At 40.2% G+C, this 21734-nt stretch overlaps 1 protein-coding gene across 1 annotated transcript in view; it reads left to right on the top strand.

Annotated features, from left to right (window-relative positions):
• Positions 1 to 11726, top strand: part of PROS1 (protein S) — a 33099-nt gene extending 21373 nt beyond the window's left edge. Inside the window, exons 10-15 of the mRNA XM_054819112.1 lie at positions 1885 to 2074; positions 3061 to 3228; positions 4305 to 4473; positions 5649 to 5797; positions 6526 to 6739; positions 9696 to 11726. Of these exons, the coding sequence (XP_054675087.1) occupies positions 1885 to 2074; positions 3061 to 3228; positions 4305 to 4473; positions 5649 to 5797; positions 6526 to 6739; positions 9696 to 9841 (1036 nt within the window). The 3' untranslated portion in view covers positions 9842 to 11726. The remainder of the gene's footprint in view (positions 1 to 1884; positions 2075 to 3060; positions 3229 to 4304; positions 4474 to 5648; positions 5798 to 6525; positions 6740 to 9695) is intronic.
• Positions 11727 to 21734: the final 10008 nt, after the last annotated feature.

Below are 21734 nucleotides of genomic sequence, written 5' to 3'. Positions count from 1 at the left end.
GAGTAATGTGTCTGGAGGCAGTTTACAGCATCTCTTATTGGTTATACCGTGTCCTTGAGCCACCTCATCAGTATAGACAACAGCTCTCTCAAGTGGCAAAACTAGAAGGTCAGCAAGTTTCTTCCAGATACCTCAGAAGCAGGTAAGGAGGCAGTGGCAGCTCTGTCCCAGCCAGGAAACAGTGCACAGCGGGGGCAAGACATGCACCGTTGGCATTCAGGTGTGATCATATCTACAAATAACACAGCTGGAGTCTTCCAGCCATTACAGTTCTGGTTAGCAGTGCTGCTGTAGGGAGAGGTATATGGACTGGAAGAAAGAGTTTGAAGAGATCTAGACTTGAATGGGTGAAAAAGGAACAGAATTGAGGGCAGTAAGTTTAATAGGCAGTAGGGCAGTAGGTCCCATTGTTAGTGAACAAAGAGAGCAAAAAGATTGGTGCTTCCTCATGACAGTAGCTTACTCTTCTCCTGAAGGAAAGATCAGGGGCTGGGGAAGGTGGGAGGCAGCAATACAGATACAGGAAGGCATTTAAAATTCTCAACATAAAATTCAGATGTGACAGGAAAATAATTACTGTACAATGTCCAGTTATATATGGGAGTGGCTTTTGTTTGGATGTTGCTGCTGCTTCACTTCTGCTCTGGGTAGAAGCTGTGACATGCTACGCACATACTGCTGAGAAATAAAACCAGGCCAGTGCTTCCCCCCAACCTCCGTGCTTCCTTTCACAGTGTTCCAAGGACACCGATAGAGCACAGTACCTTGTCTTAGAGCGCTGTCTGTATGATTTCCTTTACAGCTGTCAGAACAATTGCTAATGGTAATGACCCCTTTATTACTCTTGGACGTCTTCACTGCAGCAGCTGAAATTGCAGTGTTCCTTGACTTACTGACCGAACAATTTGAGGGTAACAGCAGCAGCAGCTGTTGAGCTGGTGATCCCCAGAGCCTGAGAACCTTACAGAAGGACATAAATACCAAGAACTTTTTTCTCTGCCACTATTCCAAGTTGACCAGGCATTAGTGCTCTCCTAGAAGACCTTTCCAAGATGACAAGTGTTTGAAGCGATCTTAATAGTCTCTGTAAATACAGAATGTTTTTTTCTGTGGGTCTGCATGAGAGACAATGACATCTAGTGGACAAAGAACAAGACTGAGAGTGAAAGCGACCTGAGTTCTTAATTACAGCTCCCTTATTTGTTTCTCTTGTCTTCAGCAAATCCTGACTTCCAAATGCTTTGTTTTCTCTTTTCATCCTTAATCTATTTTGTCTAGTACAAAAATTCTAGGAAACAAGGACCGTTTTTTGCTATACTTGTACTCTTTCTCTCTTCCACTGTACAGGCACTATAATGTAAAAAATAATTTTGCTACATATACAAATTCAACCACCTGCCAAGATCCAGACATATAAATTAGAGGATGACATATAAAAGGCAATAGTAACCAAAGCAAATTGCTAGGTTATAATTGTTTTAGGACAACACTTGGCAACGCTGTTGTACTGAAGCACATCATCGATCATATATGCTTTTCTGCATCGCATCTCCATGAAATGGAATAGGAATATTACATCTATCTTCTTACTCAAGGGGGTGTGATATCCTTCACAGCAGATTTGGGAACTGAACCAAGGCTCTTTCAAATAATAGCTCAGGGCATTAATCTCAAAACTTTTCACTGGATTTGGATGAACAAGAATTACATTAGATTCTGCTTTTGACTAATTGTGTGTAAATAGCACAACTGCTCAGACAAAGAGTGACCAAAAAGTTAATATCTATGAACTTTTTTTTTTTTAGCCTATTAATGAGTTATCCTAGGCTATACAGTTTTTCATGTTTCCTGTCACCTTATTAAGATTTCTTCTTCACAACTCAGATTTACAGCAGAATTTGATTTCCGGACATATGATGCAGAGGGAGTTATACTATATGCAGAGTCCCTTGACAATACAGCATGGATCTTGCTTGCTCTTCGTGATGGGAAGATTGAAATTCAATTCAAGAATGAATTTGGAACAAAAGTCACCAGTGGAGGCAAAGCCATTAATGATGGACTGTGGCATATAGTAAGCTTGAGTTTTCCTCTCCCCTTTCCTTCCTTTAACCCACTATGGGAACATTCTGTCTTGACAAGTAAAATAGGGAGAAACTAAGCAACTATTAAAAAGGCTTAAAATTATGCCCTGAAATCCCAGATTTAAAAATCAGCCAAGAAATGCACAAGAATGCCTTACATTTGGGAAATCATGGCACCTGTTTATGATAGAGAAAGAGGTGATTACCATTATCTGGCAGCATAGGAATTATTCTTTGTAATCATGAAAAATGAAGCAGCAGAACATTAAAAAGTGTGATTGCATGGTCAAGTGCATAGTTATTAGAAACTTTGTCTAGAGAGCAAGTCTTACATTTGCTAGACCAGAAATCTGTCTTGTTCTTCAAGCTTACATACCTGAGGTGAAAGGCCTTGCTCACACCATCTATAAATCACACCAAATTATTAACATCGGTTGGGTTTTGTTTGTTTGTTTTGAAAGGGGGGCAAGAGAAGCTAGGATTCTGCATAGACCTCTTGTTTCAGTTCAGTACAACTTCCTTGAGATTAAAAATCTACTTTGGCGCCTAATAATAGTGGGACCAGGTGTTGAATCTATTTTGTCTACATCCCATGTGAATATTCAGTCTTCTGTAGCATGTTGGACTCGCATGGAGAAGTGTATGCCAGATGTGGATTGAATACAGAGCAATTGTAGAAATCAGCTTCTTGCAAACTCTAGCGCATAAAGCAAACTAATCAGCTGCATGGGGTTTCCCAGGGATAGGATGGGGGTAGAATGGAAGACCATCCTCCTGTGGATGTCTGTGGATATGGACAGCTGTCATGATTCAAGTTTAAGTGTGCTGTAAATGTTGACTGCATTAAAACTATTTTACAAGTTAGATGTTTAGAGAAACATGAGTAATGCTTCATACAGGTATATGTAATTAGTATTTAAAATAAATACACACACACAAACATGTAGAATATGTAATTATTTGTATTTAATTCTAGATATCAGTTGAAGAACTAGAACACAGCATCAGTGTAAAAATAGCTAAAGAAGCCGTGATGAGTATTAACAGCCCAGGAACTCTTTTTAAACAATCACAGGGTTTCTTGGAAACTAAAGTGTACATTGCAGGATTACCTCGCAAAGTGGGCAATACTCTTGTTAAACAGGTAATTAAAATGATAAGACTAATGTTGATTAATACTGTTCTGTTATTTGTATGGTTTTGTATTGTTTACTTAGTATTCACAGAGAAAGGAAGAGTGGCATGGAATCCATTTAGAAAGTGAAAATCAGCTTATTAAACCACTGTTTTGAAAATAAACATGCATAAAGCTTAGTAGTCTGTCTTCAGTTAGGTTTCAGTTATAAAAACAGAGCACTTATGGTCTAATCTTTCAGGATTCTGTAGCCTGTTTTCTAATATAGCTTTAAGATTCCCTAAATCACCACCACTTCTGCTGCAAGAGCATTTCAGAGTGATTCATGTTTCTGGTGCTGGCTTTTGCTAGGCTCTGAATAGGTATGCAATTCACTGTGCAGGCAGCACAATGAGCTTTCATTTTTAATAGGTTTTATAATAGACCAAGCTCAACAAGGCCTATGATTCTTTCAGACTTCCATCCTTAACAGCTCTGTCTTATGCTGGGGATGGGTACAGTCAAGTTGTTGTGACTGTCTGTTTCTCAGTCCAGGAGCCCTCAAACTAATTGGCAGTCAAAACAGAGATGCAAAAAGTAACTGTACAATAGAGGCTGCACTTTTTTTTTTCCTTTAAATCCATTTTTGCTCAAAAGTGAAGCAGAGAGAAAAAATATGAAGCAATAAACCAGCATCCCCTTACCCAATAGAAAGTAATTCCAGAAATTTCTTTGTACATTGGTACAAGGATAAGATGAAACCTTGAACAAGGAACAGTGCTAGTGATCATTGTCTTTCAGCTACAGAAAAGCTGTTGTGACCTAAGCAAAAGGACAGCATGAGCTTTAAAAATTGAAGCAATCTATTTTGTACAGATCACTGGCATCAAAATGTGAAGTGTTATTAAATCAGAAATACCTTTTGAAGTCTGAGGTACTAAATGCATGCCATTTGTTTTCTTCCAGCATCAGTGCTGTAACCTATACCATTGATAAAGCTATTTCTCGCTACGCAGAAATAAGTTTACATATAAAGTAATGCCTTAGTATCCACATTTTTAAACCAACTTTGAATGCGAACACCTAGTGCTGTAATTCTTCTACAGATTAACCCTCGGCTGGATGGGTGCATTCGTGCCTGGAACCTGATGAATCAGGGACATTCAGGTGTAAAAGAAGTTATTCAAGAAAAACAAAGCAAACACTGTTTAGTAGCAGTGGAGAGAGGATCCTTCTACCCTGGTACTGGAATGGCAGAGTTTCAGATAAACTATAGTAAGTATTTTTCTGTCTATTCCTATCTTTTGTGCTGGACTGGTGATGGAACTAATGAATTGTTAAATAAAATAAGATTAAAAAAAAAGAGCCACACACACAAACTAAGCTGTACACCACTGCATCCAGCAATGATTCCCGTAACTTCTGTTAGAAATTTGCTTGAATGAGAAATCTGATCCTATTGGTGTCATTTATTTAATTTCTGAAGTGCTTTAGGTTAGGAAGTATATTCTTTATTTGCAAAGGATGGGCACTGTTAAACACACTCACTTTCCAAAGATCTAATTCTGTCCCCTGTTCATCAATGGGGAAAGCTATCATATTATTGACAGAAGACGACGACTGGGGATGGAGAAAAGGATCGCTGGTAGTTTCGTCTATACAATTCTGCTTCTACACAAATATCCAGTCTAGATGATGTAGGTGCACCTCTTGCTCCTTCCTGAACCCAGAATTTTCTTGCCTGACCTGCCCCAATTTCAAGATTTCCAATCCAGGAAACATGTGTAGGAACATGACCTCACCTCATATTTTAGGATTTCTGCTTCTTCGAGAAACTGCTAGAAATAAAGAAACTACTAGATTTGACTGGGAGAGTAGGGGCGGGGAAGAGACACTGAAAGAAGAGACATAAAAATTACTATTTAAGGAGGTATTTTGCACCTTTTGTATTAGCTTCACTATGAACACATCATATGAAATTATATTTGCACTATCTGCATACTTACTTTACGCACCTGCATATTCCCATTTTAATAGTGGAACTGCTTTGGAATGTAAAGGTGTACAAGATGTACCAATCTTCTACTCAGTGGCAACAATTTATGAGTAAATTAGGTATTGGGGTTTAATTTTGAACTGATGTCTAATAAATGTGGCACCTGTTCCACATTAGAACGGCGAAGGCAGCAAAAATGAAAAGGTCAATAAGCACAGAACATTAGGGAAGATGCAGGATTGAAGTTATTGAAGTTGGGGGGGGTGTTTGTTGGGTTTTTTTTGTTTTGGTTTTTGTTGGGTTTTGGTTGGGTTTTTTAGACTTCTGGTTCTTTCTAAAAGTTCCAAAGTTCACTGTTTTTTTCTGGAGTTTAGTATGAATTTTCTCATAGTGTCAGCAGATTAAATACTAGTTTTTGACACTCTATTAATTTCAATTATTCTTTTTAAAACAGATAATCTTGACAGTGCTGAAGATTGGCTAATAAATGTGACTATGACTATTCGCCCATCCACAGACACGGGTGTTATGTTTGCCTTGGTTTCCAATGAAACAGTGCCTCTTGCTTTGTCCATAGTGGACTCTAACTCCTCTGACTCACAGGTGATCTTACAATTATCATAGCAGCTGATATGCATATAAGTCACACCTCTTGGTTTTGTCTTATTTAACTTACTATATTTAACTTACTTATTTAACTTACTATTTACTATAGTTGTGAAAAATCGAACTAAAAAAAGCTACTCACACTTACTTGCAGTGGAGCTGGTAGGCTGAATCAATATTTTGAAGAACACTTAGATTATATAGGTATGTGCAGAAAATATATTACTATTAACAATTGCTACAGCAGCGACTGAGCACTAAGCACTCTTATGTCAGTTACTACACATTACATCATGTCTTCTTTAACCTTTCCTTCTAAATGCACAAGCAGAAAGGGGAATATGACAGAAGTAGAATGATGATATTATAGTAACTAGCATGGCATCATGCTAGTTTCAATTTATAAATGGATCTTTTTGTCCTTAAGTTTCCATTTACATCTGTTTACATCAGGCATCCCAAGATAGAGCATGATTATACACCGTGGCTAATCCATGGTTTTGCCTGAATAAGGACCTAGAGTGAACACCTGGTTACTTTTGAAACTCTATCAGTACTCCTTTTGCCTGTACCTCAGAACCATAGCCAAAGTACTGGTTTTATAAAATGTAGCTCTAACATTTCCTTTTCTTCCACTCCCAAATATAAAGTGCATCAGAACTACGTATAATTGTGTGTTAAAGTTACATGTGACATCTTTTGTGACCTACCATTCTTCCATTTAGAAAATCATTGTGACCATTGGAAACATCACTGTTGCACATCTGGAATCAAAGAAGTTATGTACACCCAGAAAAGTGCTGGTTGGACTTCTGGTAACCAAACAGCAGCTTGAGCTGTCTGTCGATTCACACACAGACAGAAGCGATTCAGAGCAACTGTCTGTCCTGCATCAAGCAATGATGGCAAATGTTGTTACCTACTTGGGCGGCCTGCCAGGTGAATTATATTTCTTTTCATTAATTTGATTATTTGTACAAGCCTGATTATATTTAGCCTTACCCAAACCAGAAAAAGCCTGCAATTGTACAAAAAGAAACAGGTTTTTCCCCCCAAAATGCTTCTTGTTTAATCCAGTCTGTTCAGCTTTTGTGGGAGCCTGCTTTTCAACATTATTAGGCCCATTAAAAGTCATAAGTATCTCTCTAAAGGTTTGAATTTAGAATATGTCTTGATTTTTGAGCTGGAGAGGAATGAGCACTGCATATTTCTGAAATGCCACCAGCTGGCACAATTTAGGAACTGCATCAAGCATGGAAGAAAACTAGGCATTTGTAAGTAAATTAAGTGTCAGGAGTGCAGAAGAAGTCAGGAATATGGTTTCAGCAATTAAACTCTGGGCAATAGATGACTGAAAATCTTTATGAGACAGAAAATGTGTTGAAACAGCAAATATTTTGTTTAAAGCAAGCTGCTAGTATATACCCAGTCTTAAGACATGTACAAGCATCATTTTGTACAGCAAGCGTACACATGATTATCTATAAAGTAGTTTGACTTCAGGGTGAATTGTGAAGAAAAACATCATTGCCATAGCTGAGGAATTTTCAAAGCCTAAGATCCTCATACTTGAAAACTGGTAGGGGAAAGACACCATGGTTACAATGTTACTACTGGCAGAGCTTTTCTGTATCCTCTGTTAAAGTTATTTTAGGAATAATAAGACACAATTCCTAAGGAAATTCTAAGAGTTTGACCAACACAGTCTTGAGTTGACATCCATTTTACATGTAGGCTGCAGTGTCATAGTACTCCCGCAGATATAGCTGGTGTTTATCTGCAGTGCATGTCTTCTGCAGGAGACAAGGGTGCACAGGAGTAAAGAGAGGGGAGGAACTGTGTATCATTAGAGATGATCTCTCTAGGCATTTCTTCCAAGGTAGCATACACAGAAGAAGTTGGAGTTATGGTTCCGCTCCCTAGACTTGCTTGTCAGAATAGAAGCAAGGTGTTTAGGGCAGCACTGCAGGTACCACAGCCTCTGTCTGAAGTGGTAGCTGCCTCAGTTTCCAGGCCAATGTATTGGAATTTACTTGTTCTCTACAAGTCTTCATACACTGGTAATCAAGGATGTAACAAGATTTAGACACCAAATATGACAATTTCTCATCTAATTTTATTTTTGAATGGATATGCAATATTTTGAAAACCAGGTAACCAGGTGAGTTCGATTCAAATCGAATGTGTAGAATGAATGAGAAGAATGCACTAATGGTGTAGTACCATCACATACTGAAATAGGTAAATGTCGGTGCTTTTGTAATACCAGTTCACTTTTAAGAGAGAACTGAAGTCAGTGTTTACTTAGTAGAGGTGAGTCAGTCAGTTAACTGAGCCATAGTAACTAAGTTTCTGATCATTTTTTAGACCTCTTCATCTTTGTGATATTTAAATGATTCTGTATAGTACATTGCCAGCCACAGAGTAATTGGCATCTTAAGAGCTAAGACCTTGGCTTCATTCACGCATCCCAAATATTTAAGAAGCAAGTATTAGTTACTGGCTGCTCCTTAAAAGTAAACGTCATCTCTCAGTTTTAAAATGTATCTTCAACATGCAAATTAACAAAAATAACTCTGTATGCATAAACAGTTTCTACTTAGAGGTCTCAAAAAAAGCAACAAAAACCCACCAATCTCAAATTATCCAAAGGAGCTGCTTCCACAACAGCCTCTGTTACCCAAGACAGAAAAAGTGATATAGGGAACGTAATTTAGGTCCCTGTGTACAGCCAGTTTGATTCATTTCCTCACTCTAACTCACCCCTGAAAAGCCTTTGGAAGTGCTGAGTGGTATAAAAAGGTGGGCAAGCATCCCCACACTGAGCTACAGTGCACAGAACTGTATGGTGAAGAGGCACCTAACAAAAATACTCATTTCATGAAGACCAGTAGTCCCCATTTTGGATGCACGTTTCTTCAAACTAGTAACAGCGTTGGGAGTGTGCCTCTTTGTTAATTAGTTCAGCACAGCTAATGCAGGCTAAATGAGACTTGCACACTTCTGTGACAGCAGTGTTGTTATCACTGGAGTAAAATGTGCAGAAGGGCACAATTCTACAGGACTGTTTGTCCAGTACCTCAGTGTACAGCAAAAGAAAAATCACAATGAAGCAACATTTCTTGTTCCCCAGACGATCAAGTCTATCGTCTAGGAGGAATAGGATAGTTAACATCTGGAAAAAAAAATGTTTTTGAGATCAGCTTCTAGGTATCCTCGTTCTAGTTACTGAAGGTATTTGGATCACCTTATGTCTACCTTGTAAAAATCCAATTGTACCCTAAGACCTCAGAGCAATGCCTGCTTGATTTTGTGCTTAACATATTGTTTCCTGGAAGCATATCCAGGATCTGATGTTGCCATAACCCAACGATACCTAAATGAGCAACAGATAAAGCCTTTTACAGAGAATTCACTTTGAAGAAGCAGTAAAATGTGTGGAGTTCCCAGGGGTCCCCCATCTGAGAACTTGCGGATTTGAATCCAGAGTAGCTTTCTGGCAAAAGCAAGATGGTTCTTTCTGTGACCTCTAAGCCTGTAAACATCTGTTTGTAGGTCAGGACAAGAACAGTGGACTCCAGGAAACAAATTATTGGTTCACAGTTGTTAATACAGGAACTGCTACTATGAAAAACATTCACAAAGTTAGGTTTCTGGATGGGAATAGACTTCTAAGGCACATTTTAAATTTTACTGCCCTCTCTCAGCTTTGCTGACTTTATCTCAATCTTAAACAAAAGGGAGAAGAACTTAAGTGTTTCGTGCCAAACTGCTCTTTCCTCCCATGGCTGACTAATGGATAGGGAATGGAATTTTCCCCGTGTTTTTGCTAATCTGAAAAATACATAAGAATTTGCATGCCTTGGCCTAATAAATTGAATGTGTTTCTGTGCAGATGTTCCTCTGGGTGCTACGTTAGTAACTGCTTTTTATAACGGCTGCATGGAGGTGAAGGTCAACAACAGACAGCTGGATCCGGATGAAGCCATTTCTAAACACAATGACATTAGATCTCACTCGTGCCCACTGATTATGCAGTAACCATTCAATTCTTAATTTAACTTTTTTCTTTCAGATATAATTTGTGTAATTAGTCTCATACCATAATGAAGCCTGTATTACTTTATTCAAAATGTGCCAGGAAAATAATCAACGGCGTGTTTTCCCCTATTCTATATAAAGTGGAGGGAAAAAAAATCCCCTCTCTTTTCAGCTGTAAAGAGACAATCAAGATCAAAATTCTGTAAAATGTTCTCTTATTCATATCAGTGATAAATCTTAAAGCTAGATTTATCTTCCATGTTCATACTATGCCCTTGATATATTTAGTTTGGAGAGAAAGTTCAGGAAGTTCTGTTTAGAACCAATTTTACTTCTTATTTTTCATATATCAGCACGAAGTTACAAGTTGCAAGTTTTGATAATGTATTTGGATCTAAACAAAGCCAGTCTCATTAAACTTTTCCAAGCATAACGTACAAAGAAAAAAAAAATCTGTACAGGTTTTGTAATATGTGCTTTTGGTTAAAGAAAAAATACCCAGGAATCCAGAGCCCAAGGACTCTGTGAATATGTTTACAAGTTGTATCAGTATTGGCAAAGCAACTTCAAAACTGAAATGCTTTTGTAAGTAGCTAAATTTTTGAAACTAGCTCTTATTATACTGTACCAGCTTTAATTATTCTACTTTAGGAACCCAGCTTTAGACTTTTAACAGAGTTCTGGATCAGGTCAGGTAATTTACTTTCAAAGTGGGTTTAAAACACACACCAAGCAATTTTAGAAAATAGAGGAGATGGCTTGAAAGAAGGAGCACTGGTCTTCATCACAGGATATAAAACGAGTTTGCTAAGTAAAGCTGAGAAATGGCGGCAAACATTTATTCCATTTGTGACAAATCTAGCACTCCTCAATATGAACACCCTCTAATGGTCCATCATATTCCCTTTATTTAGGTAAACCTTGCATTCACAGATCCCCAGAAGAGATTTATTTTTCAGCCCTGTTGCAGTTGTGTTTCTGACATACTTGAAAGCCTGAATTTTGCTAGTAACATCAGAATGTAAAGCCATGTTCTGCTCAGCCAACTTTAACGGAAGAGGTGATTAGAAAAGTATTGTTTTCCTCAGGTGTGCTCATTTCAAGCATTTCTAATATTTCTTTAGCATCCTTTGAGTGTTCTTTCCACTTCCAATCTCATTTTCAGAGCCAGAAGCCTCCCTGTGCCACTCACCTAGTGGTTTTGTTAACCCCAAACCAAATAAATAGTAAGAGAATTGCTGTAAGTGATGAATATATACTCTCATCCATCAGCCAGAGAGACATTTATCTGCCAAGATTCTTGACCTGGGGTTTGCTTTCTTCACTTGAGACATTGAAGTGGAAATGTATGTACAGAAGGATGGATTGTGACAATATTAATTTTGAGGATTGCCTTTCTCCAGAGATACTCCCAGTGACATTTGTGAGGTTTCTTTCATTGTTGAGTACTAACATTAGTACATCAGTATTGCAGAATCTGAGCCCATCTTTCAATGTTATTGCTTTGTCTGAAGTTATTGTTAACTTCACTTCCCACTTGTGTAAAGTAATACAGGATTTTCTCTGACTTTCACACCAGCCAGCCTCAGCAGTCTCCGAATCTACGCAGCACTGGTTCATACATAGCTGCCTATCAGCAGGAATACCATACGACCAACACCCAGGGGTTTGGTCCTTTGGGGGTTTTTTTTAAGGTTTTAAGTATAATAAGTGGTATAGAGGTGAAATTAAAGCAAAAAAAAAAAAAGTAACTTTTTTTGTTTTCATGGAAGACATTTTAGGGTGTTATAATGAAACCTCTACACTTTTTTTTTTTAAATGTAAAAGTGCCTCCCTGTTGTAAGAATTAAATAAAGCAGCATTTGCAAGTTTCTTTTCATTTTAAGTCGTATTTGCATATCTTTGTTCATTTTCACTGTGCAAGACTTGTTCTAGTGGTCAAATGGGTTACTCAGGAGGCTGCGATAATCTTCAGCATCAAAGAAAAGAATTGGCTCAAATTAGTATGCTATACAAATAGGTACCCATATTCTTTAGATAAATTTTAAAGTTTATGAATTGTTTAATATTGCCTGAGCAAATAAAGCTTTGCTTAAAACTACACATGGAAGAAAGGAGATCCATGAAAGTTCTTGACTTCCTATCTTTTCTCCTTCATCTGAAGCATTTTGTTGTATTTTTAGGCATAATCATTTCGGCAAGGGCCGTTCAGTGTTTATACAGAATGGCTGGACCTGCACTGTGCTTTTTCAGCTCCTGTGCACCAAGTGTTACCAGTCAGTATGTCCTAATTTCCTTGAAAATGAAATCTAGTCATGGAATTGGTTCGCATTTATACTAGAGCGGCTTCCTGCTTACGTGCCTGATCAAAGCTTCCTTTACATGCTTTAATGCCTGCATGTCTCCTGGTACAGATAACTGGCTTGATTGAGTGCAAACGCCTTCACTATTGATATTCAAGATGAGCTCTAGAGCTGTCATCTTCAAAGAAAGAGAGACTAAACTCATTTTCCATCATCCCAGTCCTGCTTATCACTGAACAACACACTGATGTTGGTCTTTCAATGTCATTAGTTGTATGTACATGCTTAATATTTTGCTGCCTCAGCAACCTTGTTATGTCAAAACCACCAACCTGAGCAATTTCATGTTTCACCTGCCAAAAAGAACAGTTACGTACCAAAAAACTTCAATACAATGAAAGCCATAAGAACTAATACCTGGGGTAAGTTAAGGCATCACTTTGTGATTAAAAAGAGAACCAAGATGCTCCGACTCTGGTTTTGTCCCACGTTCTTTTCCTGACCACAGTCCTGCAGCAGCAGTTCAGAGTGAAATGACCCCAGCTCCTCCTGTCATTTTAGATAGCTTATTTTCTTGGTGCAAAAGTGCCAACAAGACAGAGATACTGTTGTGCTATCATTAGAAATCAAAAGAAACACCTACAGAAACCTCCATCCAAACTACCCACAAAACCTTCACAGTAACAGGGTTTTACCCTTCATGTTTTTAAAAAACACTTCCTACCTGCAAAATGACTGTACGCCCAGTGCTACCCTGGGCACATCCTTCTGCTCCAGGGGTAGTTACATTTCAACAGGACTCTCTGAGTGAGCAGCTCAATCTTAAGCTGGTTCTGAGTAAGGGAGCTAGTATGTTGCTTATAGACACTTGAACCAACCAAGTGGTTGCAAATTGACACAGCTGTATGTAATTCAGGACTTAATTTATGTGGCTTTTAAAAAAAGAAAAAAAGAGGCAACAAAAACCCAACAGTTTGAGGGTTTTTTTCTGAAGAATTTGTAGCATCTCAGCACATTGGTAATGTGGAAAAAAATACAAGTAACAAGAAACCAGAATCACACAACATGGTTTGCAAAGCCACAGATATCCCCCCACCCCATCGTCATTCAGGATGAGGACCATTGGAGATGCAACAACATACAAAGCACAAACCACCCCCCCCCCAAAGCAGTTAGGTGCATTTTGGGAAAGTCAGACATGTGCAAAAGTACTTTAAAAAGTACTGTTTGCATAATTAACATTTTCATACACAAACATTAGCATAAAAGCAGCCTATGCAGCAATCTATGCCAGAAGATTTTTCAAAGTAGCATGGTGCTTTGTTTCTGCTTCTTGATTTTGGAAGCATCAAAAAGGCAGAAACCCATTCCCACCTTGGTGCTCCGGCTTCTTTCCAGTCTAGCTGAGTGCTTGAGGGAGGAACACACGCACAAACCCCTACCAAAGCCAACACTAACCAAGAAAACCACCCACAAAAAAATGCATACACCAAGAAACACAAGCTGCTTTGATCCAATAAATGTTTTCACCTCCTTTCCTCTCTCTTCCACTCTGTGCCCCTCCAAACACATAAACACCTCTTTCAAAAAAACACAGCTCGCTTTTTAACCTCACTTGGCAATTTTACGTCATCCAGCATGGCAACAGTTTGCCTAAAAGTCAGGGCTGTCCCCCCTGTCCCCAAAGCCAGCTTTATAAATGTATGTATTTGAACAGGCATGCTTGCATGTAAACCGGAGCTTAAACGGGACTTCAGGTTGCCCCTGAGTATCTGTCATTAGAAGAGTAACTGAAGGCACTGAAAGTACAAGACTCTAGTTTGGGATGCCAGACCTGCTATAGATCAAGTCTCTTGCTCACCTTTCCTCATAAGCAAAATCAATCCTTGAAGCTTTTCTGAAAATCTTGCTTTACTTTTGCAAGCCTTAACAGTTCTGTGCAAAGTAGCACTTTGGTTCTTAACGCTCCTTAAGACGCTCTGTTTCCCCTTCCTCTGATCCCACTACTCTGCAGTTACAAAAAGCCATATAATAAGCTTTTCTAGATAGGGGACCCAAATCAGCCTCATTCTGCTCTGACCCGGCCAAGCTTCCCCTGCTGACAGCCCACCGCAGCACCAGCGGGGAAGCACGTGCTCACAGCAACGCTGGCACCCAGCGTAAGTAAACGGAAGCGGTGGTGAGGGCCACAGCACTGGAGAGCAATACTTCTAGAGCTTACTAGTGGTTTTACATACAATATCATAAATAAGATATTGGTTTATAAAGGTAAGGTTTTAATTAACAGAATGTAAGAAGACCACTGTAAGGCACATGCTAAGTTTTATGTGAATTGTTGCAAGTTTGGGGTAGCACAAAAAATAGAGAATAAAAACTTCTTTGCTTAAAACAAATGCTAAGAAAGAACAATTTATGTGTAAACCAGCCAGTATTTGTGATTGCCATTCAGCAGTACCTTACCTTTCAAAAAAGGTTTTTCCCTTCTTCAAATCCTGGTACGATTCCTATCAACCAAAACTCTGTTTAAAAGGAAAAAAAAAAAAAAAAAAAAAGCTGTGATTAGAGCAAGCCTTACTCTTTGCTAACCTATCATAGAGTGCGTGATCATTCCCACCAGCTGGTCACAGGCTCCTGCTAACACAGCCCATTGAATAGCAATCCTCTCTTTTACATCTGGGTGGAAGCCAACCTTTTGCTTAAAGGTTTTCTTCTGGAACAGAGGGTCGTGTCGATTTAACAAACCTGTTTGCCTGGAACCGGCAAACCCTATCACCTTGTAATTCATGCCTTTATATTACCATGCCGGGCATCAGAGGCATGAAACAAGCTGCACAAATGAACTGAAGTTTGTGTCTCGTGGAGGTTTACACGCACTCTCACAGTCTTTCAGAGCATTCATAAGTAGTTCATTGGCAGCTTCACAAAATCCTCATAGTGAAGTCATTGTGCTGCATTTGCCATTTTCCACAGATGTGAACCAGGATGACATCAGGATCTGCCCCAAATTGTCCTTCCATCCACTGGGGTGGGCCAAAACGCCCAGTCCTTGGGGTGCTCCACCCCATATGGGAAATTATGTTAGTCTGGGTCAAACAGTCAAGAGAGGGACGGGTGTCCTCTCCTCACAAGTGAAGGCTGCTTTTTATAGGTACTTAGCTTTTTAGACAAAGATAAATGAACAATATTTCCAGGCGTGCTCCATATAGAAGATTTTTCTCTTTAAATCAGTGATGAATAAGAACAACCATTTCAAATAAGATGAGCGTAGTTACTGTAGCTCTTTTTAAAGCAAGATGAGGCTTGAGTTATTATTTTCCAAACTTTTTTTACATGGGGAAGACTTTAAAGAAATAACCCAACAAAACATTAGAAATATAGGTTAAATTTTTTTCAAACAAGCAGACAGAATGTAATTGCAATCATTTGGGGCAAGATGTGCTGGTAAGGTCTTTACATGTCACTGAAAAGCCTGACCATTGATTTAAATGATGTGAATATTGTTTTCATATTTTGGTCCTGCAGAAAATATATATTATTATTTTTTTTACTGCTATTGTAAAGCAGGTAGCTGAAATGGTTACTCTCTCACCTCTTTGTGCTCGTAGCAAACTTTCTTCTGAACTGGTTTTGGACTTTTATCAAAAGTTGAAGATATCAGGTGTCTCAGGTTCCCCACCACTAACAATATTAGCAGTTGATGCATTCAGCAGTTCCTTGCTCTGTTTTGGGTGTCAGTGATGTCATCAGCCAAAGCTGGGGAAACAGAGCTATGACCTATGATCTCAAGGGCTGAAAATGTAGTTTCGCTCATCTATTAGACAGTAAGAACAAGCTTTGCCAATATTTCAAACACCCAGCTACTGCCAGAAGCCTGAAGAAACTGTCGCTAACCAAGGATGAAATTGATTTAATCGGTCTTACCTTACAGCCTGTTGTAGGCCTTGATATAAAAAAACACCCAACCACTCTTCACCCCCAAAAACACGCAACCAGTGAAACTTTAAAAGTGGACATTAGTTCCTTGGGAATCTGCGCAATGAATATTAAACAGACCCTCAAAGCGCTTCATGCCTTTACCCGGAACCAATTAGTTTTTCTTCATTAAGTGCACTGATTTTTCTGCTGCTAATGCTGGGTTTAACTCTGAACTTGCAGAGAGCGCATGTGTAGGCAGATGGCAAAACAACGCACGAAGGAACGGTCTCCAAGGGCGCAAAGGGACATTAGGCATCCACCTACTGTTGGAAGTCAACCACTTCACTACCCTTCATGCCTCTGAAAATCTGTCTTGTTACACAGACAAAAGAGCCTGACCTACACAATATTTCAAAGCCAAAACTTAAATTGTGTGCTATTCTTTACCAGAACAAAGATTTACCGGGGTACAAACACAGAGGTTTATGTTTGCAGTCAGAGAAGAAACGCAATAGGTTCAAACAAAAATAAAACAAGTTTGTGACAGTACAGCACTGGGAGATCAATTTTAACCTGTCCCTGCTAAGTATGATGTATACAGAGAGTGAGAAAGTAATTTTCCAGACAATCCAGAAATCTGATGACTTCCCATGTCTGTTGTACATTGTACTATACAAAGGCATAGCGTAATGCATTTTTAAGTATTAAGTGTTGAACTTAAGCCATGTTTGGTTTATGCAGCAATGCCAAATTCAAACTCCTGCTAGAAACTTTCTATCCAGACTTTCAGTTCCCAGTGACAAAGAAAGTTGCAATGACACTAAGACCTTTTGCAAATTGCAGCTAGGTTTGTACGTCAATGCCACGGTGAGAGCGTTGGGGAGTCCAGTGTGCCAGCAACATTCATCTCCACGTCTGTTCCACCAGAGTTCGAAAGTCCAGTTGCTTGGCATGGCTATGCCTGACCCTTGGAGGAGAGCTAGCTGGCTATCACTCAGTCCTCCTAGCAGAAAGGAGATGCTGGCTGTGCGAAGCAAGCAGAGGAGAGAAAGCAGACGGTACGTGTCTGGTTGTTTGGGGCTTACGTTCAACTGCTATGACAAAGGCCTGCCGTCTAGAGGTACCATTGGATGCTCAACGGTTGAGTAGTGCAGAAAGCAGAGAACGTGTAGCCTATAGATGGTACATCTAGACTCCAGGAAGCAATGATATGTTACAATGACCCATCTTGTATTTTACAACACCATGGAGCATGGTGCAAGCCCATTTGCTTTGCTTCCTAAAGGGGAGAGAAGGCCCAGGTAGCACTGCAGCTATTTTGGCTATGTGTCTGTCATCTCCACAGACACTGCAACGTTTATGGGTTGATACATCAATTCTGTGTGTTCATGTTATCTACAAGGATCCGTCTGCTCAAAGGCTCTGGCTTTGTGCTGCTGGCCACAAGGTTGACTTTTCACTGGAGTACAATGCCAGTTTTGTTACTTTGCCTTGTAGGGAAAAAAATCAATCCTGCCCCCCAACCCTTTTATTTTGCATTTATAGCAAGAAAAAGTTTCTCCAAACACTGTCCTGAAGGCAAATTCTCGATTTTATGTCAGTCCTCTCCTTCTGCATATTAGGTTCCCCATCCATCATCCACACCAGTAAAAGCAGATCTGTAGATGTTCTGCTACTCACTAAATGTTCATGTGCAAGTTCATCTGAGTACAAAGCGTCTTGAGGTCCCAGTGAACGTACATATCCAACCTGCTTAGCTTAGCAATAAAATAATGGCTACGGTAGCTGCCAAAGCAGCAGCTTCACTTGCAGCGTAATGGGCACGCTGGGTTCTCCCAGGCTCAGGCACTCGCTTTCTTATGACAAAGTTGGCCAAGTAGGACTCTACCTCTTCCTCTGCATTTGTAAAACCTCCTCATTCCTGGATATTTCATTCTTTTTTTTTTTTTTTTTCAACTCCAGACTCTTCAAGTCTCCTCACGCTTCTAGATGAGGAACTGCCTACCTGACCCTCCTTGTCTGATTTGGGTCACATTTATTTCTCTGCCTCTGTTGTTGATCACACAGCGGGATTTGAGCCACCTGGTGCCATCCAACAGTGTTTTAGTCTTAATATTTAGATTATATAGCTCTGCAAGCTGTAGTTGCATTTGTGGGAGACCTTGATGGCCTGCTGTTACCCTGGACAAGTCTGTGGCCTATCAGAAGGGAATGTTCTGCTTCTAAGATTACTCGGAGATGCCATAGCACTCTGCAATGTAGTTTTGAAGGGGGAGGTGCTAGCTATCATGAAGAGCCTGAATTCTGAGCACTCTCAGGGTAGTGGCAGTGCAGCCAGGCTCCCGTCTAGCCCTCCGAGGTGACATAACTAGCTGTTGTTAGATTCAGGTCTGACTCTGTACCTGGACCCACTTTAATAGCTGCACTTCCATCTAGCCCGTGTGCAGGGAATTGCTATGACTTTGTGGACACCAGGCCTGCTTTCAGGTTCTCTGACACTGGTTTTGGGAACTTCTGTTTCTTTACTGAGGGGCTGAGCCCTTGTTTCAGAGAACACAGGTCTTGTCTTGGCCCTTTCAACACCCTGCTGCCCTGGCAAAAGGGACCCTAATGTCAGCACTGACATTAGACAGGTTCCGGCACAGCAGTGCAGGGGAGAAGTGTTTTCCCGTGCTGACCCTTTGGTGCCTGACTCTTTATGTACAGTGGATTAAGTGCTGGCAAATACACAGAGAAAGCCAGCGGCTTGGATCCATTACTGGAAACAATCTGTAGGTGGTTAGCTGGTCATGCAAATTGTGTTGTTGCTACACTTATTAAATATCCAATTATCTGATTTGGAACGTTATCACTAGACCTACCCTCTGTTTCTCCTACCTGCTGAGGGCAGAGGAAGAGAATTAAACAAAATACTCCGATCCTTCCAGGAAATAAACAACTGAAGTTGATGGTCTTACAGGGATGTTGACCAGCTGTTTGTTTATTATTTCTCTGGAAATCTTTGTCTTTTTTCCAACAAAACACTTTCTGTCACAGGTTCACTCCATTTCCCTAAGACTGGGGCACTGGTTTTCATTTGTATTCTCTGTTTCCTGGCCAAACATTGCATTACAACCAGAGAAAGCTCGCAAGAATGTAGCAGCATATTGGGGTGGAAAATAAACATTCTAGGGATATTGCAAGTATTTCCAAAACAAGCAATACACCCTCAGCAGGGTTAGAATTAAAGTTCATCTCAACAGGAACACAAACACATGATGGTTTGAGACAGCACAAATAAGATTTCTTATACAAAGCACTCTGCATTGTGGGGCAGGGGAGCTTCTGCTTCCACCAGGGCAAAAGGTGATGGCCCGTAGTAAGATAGATCTGCCATGTAGCACTTTTGCCTGCCTATGTCAGCTGCAGCGACCTGTCCACTCTGCCTTTGCCTCCTTGGTCAAATACATTTAATTAAGATAGTAAACCCAACAAGAAATGGATGTTTCTCGCACGGCTAACTGCTGATGTGCTGTCAGTGGAGTGCGTATGTGTGGAGAATCAGATATTTTTAAGGACAAAACATGCCTTCTCCTCCTCCCCCAGAGAATTTCTACCCCAAGTGGCAAAAATCCTTTCACATCAAACTGCATTATTTTGGATGACCTATTGCCAGTCTCTCACCCAATGCTTTGGTACAATGTGATACACCAGATCTTAAAGAAATGCTCATATCCGTCATGTTTATGTAAGCTGTTAAAACCAACGTAGTTACCAGGGAACATACAAGCTAGGCTTATATAAAATATTTGCTAATATAGTTATCAGCCTGGCAACATCAGCTTGGAATTTGGTGGTCTTTCCACATGCTTGTCAGTGATGACCTACATTTTTCTCCCAGGGGTCAGCTATCCATTCATTTGCTGTTCCATAAATAAGGTTCCAGAAATAAATTCACTTTCTAAAGGTTATGCAAGATCTGCTGTAAAGAAAATGCATGCGCATGCATTGCTCTCTACGAAAAACTTCTTTGATTTTCCTCTAAAATTCTTCTTTTGTGTTGCAGATGAAATCCAGAAATGTGAAAGAATTACAGAGAAGCAGAAACTTTGTGAAATTAAGCTTTGGAGGAAATATTACGCTGTGTTTAAAGATGATTCTGGGAGGTGGAGAGCTGGGCACTGGGTTTCCTGGGTGGGAGTTGCCCCACTGGCTCTTCTCCCCGAGGCGGGACGGCTCCTGGGGCGCCCGCCTGGCTACCGAGGTCTGAGGGCTCAGAGGCATTAGCAACTGTTTGTTTCCTATTAAATCAGGAGAAATGACGTTCAGTCCCTCAGCCAGGAAATTCCCAGTCAACGCCAGCTAGAAGGGACGAGATGAGCGTGCCAGCGAGATAAACAGAAGCGAGAGAAGGCAGAGCTGCTGACGAATATGGTAAGGGCTCATTAAAACCAGCTCAAACACCTTGCAAAGGCTCATTACGCACCTTAAAGACTTTATTTCCCTGCTTCCCGGAGGTTAGGAACATTAAGGCGTACAGCAATTCTCCTTTCGATACAGCCGCGGCGCGAACCCGCACCGGGTTGGGGGAGCCCCGGCCGGCGGCGCCGGGACCCGCGGGGTGGCGCTGCGGCACCGGCGGAGAGGGGACGCGCCCGGGCCGGGCCGGGCCGGGGCCGGGGGGAGGGAGGGCGGAGGGAGCCCCCCGCAGCCTCGGCCTCCTGCGCGGCTACAGTCCCCGCCGTGCGAGAAAAGGACTAGGATAAAATGGTGATTTCTTCTTCACGGTCAAGCGAAACCGATTGCCTTTCGTCTTCTAGAGGAATTACTGTACAGTTGCAGTAAGCCCCGACGTTTTCAGACTTGTGAAGTCCTGTAAAGTCAGAGCGAACAATTTTATTATTTGGTTATTTACGGGCAAACAGGATTCCCCCCCCCCCCCGCCCCCCCGGAAAAAGTAGACAGTTAGTTTGGATGAACATTTGAAATGGTATCTGAAGACTTTGTGGAGTAAGTGTAGCATATCTGAAGGGATCTGGGTAAATTCATCCTCCCTTCTACTACTAGTATTGTCTTTGAACTAAAGGGAATGAAGAAGGTTCTATCTCAGAGTTTTAACAATTATAAATTACACAAATTGGTATATAAAAATATATAAATTTATACAAAATATGTAAATTATAGAAAAAAATATATATAAATTAATCAAAACCCTATATATTGCAAATAAGGATAAAAGCAAAGAACTCATTTCTCTGGATAGCTATGATCTTCATAAATGAAAAGGAAATATTTGAAGTGTATTCAGCAGAAGCTACTCACTTTTCTTTTTTACCTAACCAAAAATGTTTCATAAAAAAGGGTCGGCAATATACGCTGATGGTAATCTCAGATAAGCGGGGGATCCTCTTCAGTTGTATTTTCAAGTGTCTCTAAATGGTCTGGTCATTCCGGATGGCTTTTCTATAACAAAGGCAACAACCACTTATCTGACATCCCCGGAGATGATCTAAAGATGTATTTACAGTTACACGGCTCTATACGCTATTCATGACAAAAGAAAAAAAAAAAAGTGTTAAGGGATCAGGAGTCAATGTTTAAGATCCTGTTATGGACAGCTGGATTGCCATCCACCATTTCTGATAAAGGTCTCCTATACGTTCAGAGAGATCTGTCAAAGCTTTCTAGCTAGGAAC

The sequence above is a fragment of the Grus americana genome, chromosome 1 (assembly GCF_028858705.1).
Source record: "Grus americana isolate bGruAme1 chromosome 1, bGruAme1.mat, whole genome shotgun sequence".
NCBI classification, from domain to species: Eukaryota; Metazoa; Chordata; class Aves; order Gruiformes; family Gruidae; genus Grus; species Grus americana.
This window is presented reverse-complemented; position numbering and strand designations above follow the sequence as displayed.